The 1934-nt window shown below is 38.7% G+C and overlaps 1 protein-coding gene across 1 annotated transcript in view; it reads right to left on the reverse strand.

Annotated features, from left to right (window-relative positions):
• Positions 1-490: 490 nt before the first annotated feature.
• Positions 491-1934, reverse strand: part of khdc4 (KH domain containing 4, pre-mRNA splicing factor) — a gene marked incomplete in the record, with an annotated part of 23502 nt that continues 22058 nt past the window's right edge. Inside the window, 1 exon segment of the mRNA XM_014004724.1 lies at positions 491-1245. Within this exon segment, the coding sequence (XP_013860178.1) occupies positions 1019-1245 (227 nt within the window).

Genomic DNA, 1934 nt, shown 5'->3' on the forward strand with positions numbered 1-1934 from the left:
GTATAATACTATCCCCCCACTTTATGGATGATTTTTAGGGCTAAATTTCTAGTACTATACATCAATAAATACAGTGTGTGTAAAAATATATAACTTATTGGAACTAAGCTGGAAAAATAAATATGAAGGTTAATTAAATGATAAAACATGAGGTAAAGTTCTCCCTTTTAATTTATTTGGTGCATTTTAAATGTGTTTATTTATTTAAAGGTTCATTTATCTATTTCTGCTTTTATTTCTAATTATGTCAGTGTCGGTCCTCCATACTGCAGAACATGAAGAGGTAGTTCAGTGACTGGATCAGGTGTGTTGGAGCAGAGAAACATGTAAAACATGCAGGACTACGGACCTCCAGGACCAGGATTGCCCACCCCTGCTTTAGTCCTTCAACCAGTTGTGGAAAAATATCAGAATTTAAAAAAATCCCCAAGAGAACAAGAGAGACACATTAGTTATCTATATAGATAAAAAAAAAAAACATGCACAAACACCCCAATAAACTGAGTTTATTTCATAAAGGGCATGAAATAAATTAGGCAGGTACAATACTTGTAACTTCAGTAAGATCTAAACAAAACAAAACAAAACTGTTAGAAAAGTTTGACAAAACAAACCGAGGGGAAAAAAAGAGAGAAAATGATGCAAACGGTAGGAAACTCTCTGAAATGAGAAATAAAAACTGGTTAGTGATGTACATTATTCAACTTAGACTTTTCTCTTTTTACAGAGTTTTTAAACACTTAGTGGCGTGGGTTTGATTTAAAAAAAACCTTTGTCACAAAATAGGGTCCAGTTTTTGTCGTGCAAATTTTCATCTTCAACCTACAGGAGTTGCAAAAAAAGTAGTTTAACTGCTTGAGCCCAAAGAATGAAATAAAGGCTGAAACTCTGAACAAAGCTGTGAAGAATCATCCTCGTGATCAACGGTTCAGTTCAGTTGGAGATCCTGTAGGACTGAAAAAAGCACTGAGGAACGTTATTCCGTTTTTTTTTTGTGTGTGTGTTTTTTTTGTGTTTTTTATCGGGCCATCCAGAAGGGTATGGACTGCTGCTGTGGTGGTTGGGTTCTGGCACGAGTCGGTGGTGGAGGCAGGGAGCGGTGGTTAGGTCTCCAGCATGAAGAAGAGACGGGGGACGCTGCCCTAGATTTACCTTTGCGCGAGGCTTTGGAGGTGTCTTCCTCTTCATCAGAGTCGACGACCGTGTACATCACCAAACCTGTGTTTGGTCTTTTAGCAACCGGTCCTGAAAGAGATAATAATAAAAAAGAAAACGGGGGGAGGAGTAAAGAGAGAAAAACAACAAGTTTCATTTGCAACAAGTCCAGAATTACAAACAGCATGTTGGGAGAAACAAACAGTGATTAGATTCAGATTAATGTCAGCAGAGCGGAGGAGGGGGGTGGGCAGACGTTTGTGTGAGGACCGTCCAATCGAGAGGAAGGACAGCGTCACGGGTCGGATCAAGCCCCGCCCCCGACCGGAATCCAGCATCACCGCCCCCAGAGACACATGGAAGAGAAGATAAACACAGAGAGGAAAACAGAAAAGGAAAAAAAAACAGGAAAGATTCTCGTTAGCAAGGAGAGGAAAACAAACACAAGCCATGCTGATGATGTCATCAGAACGCGACGGCAAGGCGGGCTTGATTTAATCACATGACTGACGAAGACTCGTCAGGTGTCACGTCACATCTGAGGTCACATCTGCCGAGTCTTTCAGGTCATAAAAAGCAAACATTTCAAGCTTTTTTTGTCTAATAAAATCCATGTTTAAAGGGATCCCTGATTAGCTGTAACATTAGACTTTATTTAATAAACATTTATTTTAACTGTAAAATAAAGAGTGTAAAAATACTGTAGGCTGTTTAGTTTTTATAATTTTTAAACTAAAACTTTAAAAATATATTACATGGACGGGGCCATTTTATTTACT

Source organism: Austrofundulus limnaeus, unplaced genomic scaffold (genome assembly GCF_001266775.1).
Source record: "Austrofundulus limnaeus strain Quisiro unplaced genomic scaffold, Austrofundulus_limnaeus-1.0 Scaffold26, whole genome shotgun sequence".
NCBI classification, from domain to species: Eukaryota; Metazoa; Chordata; class Actinopteri; order Cyprinodontiformes; family Rivulidae; genus Austrofundulus; species Austrofundulus limnaeus.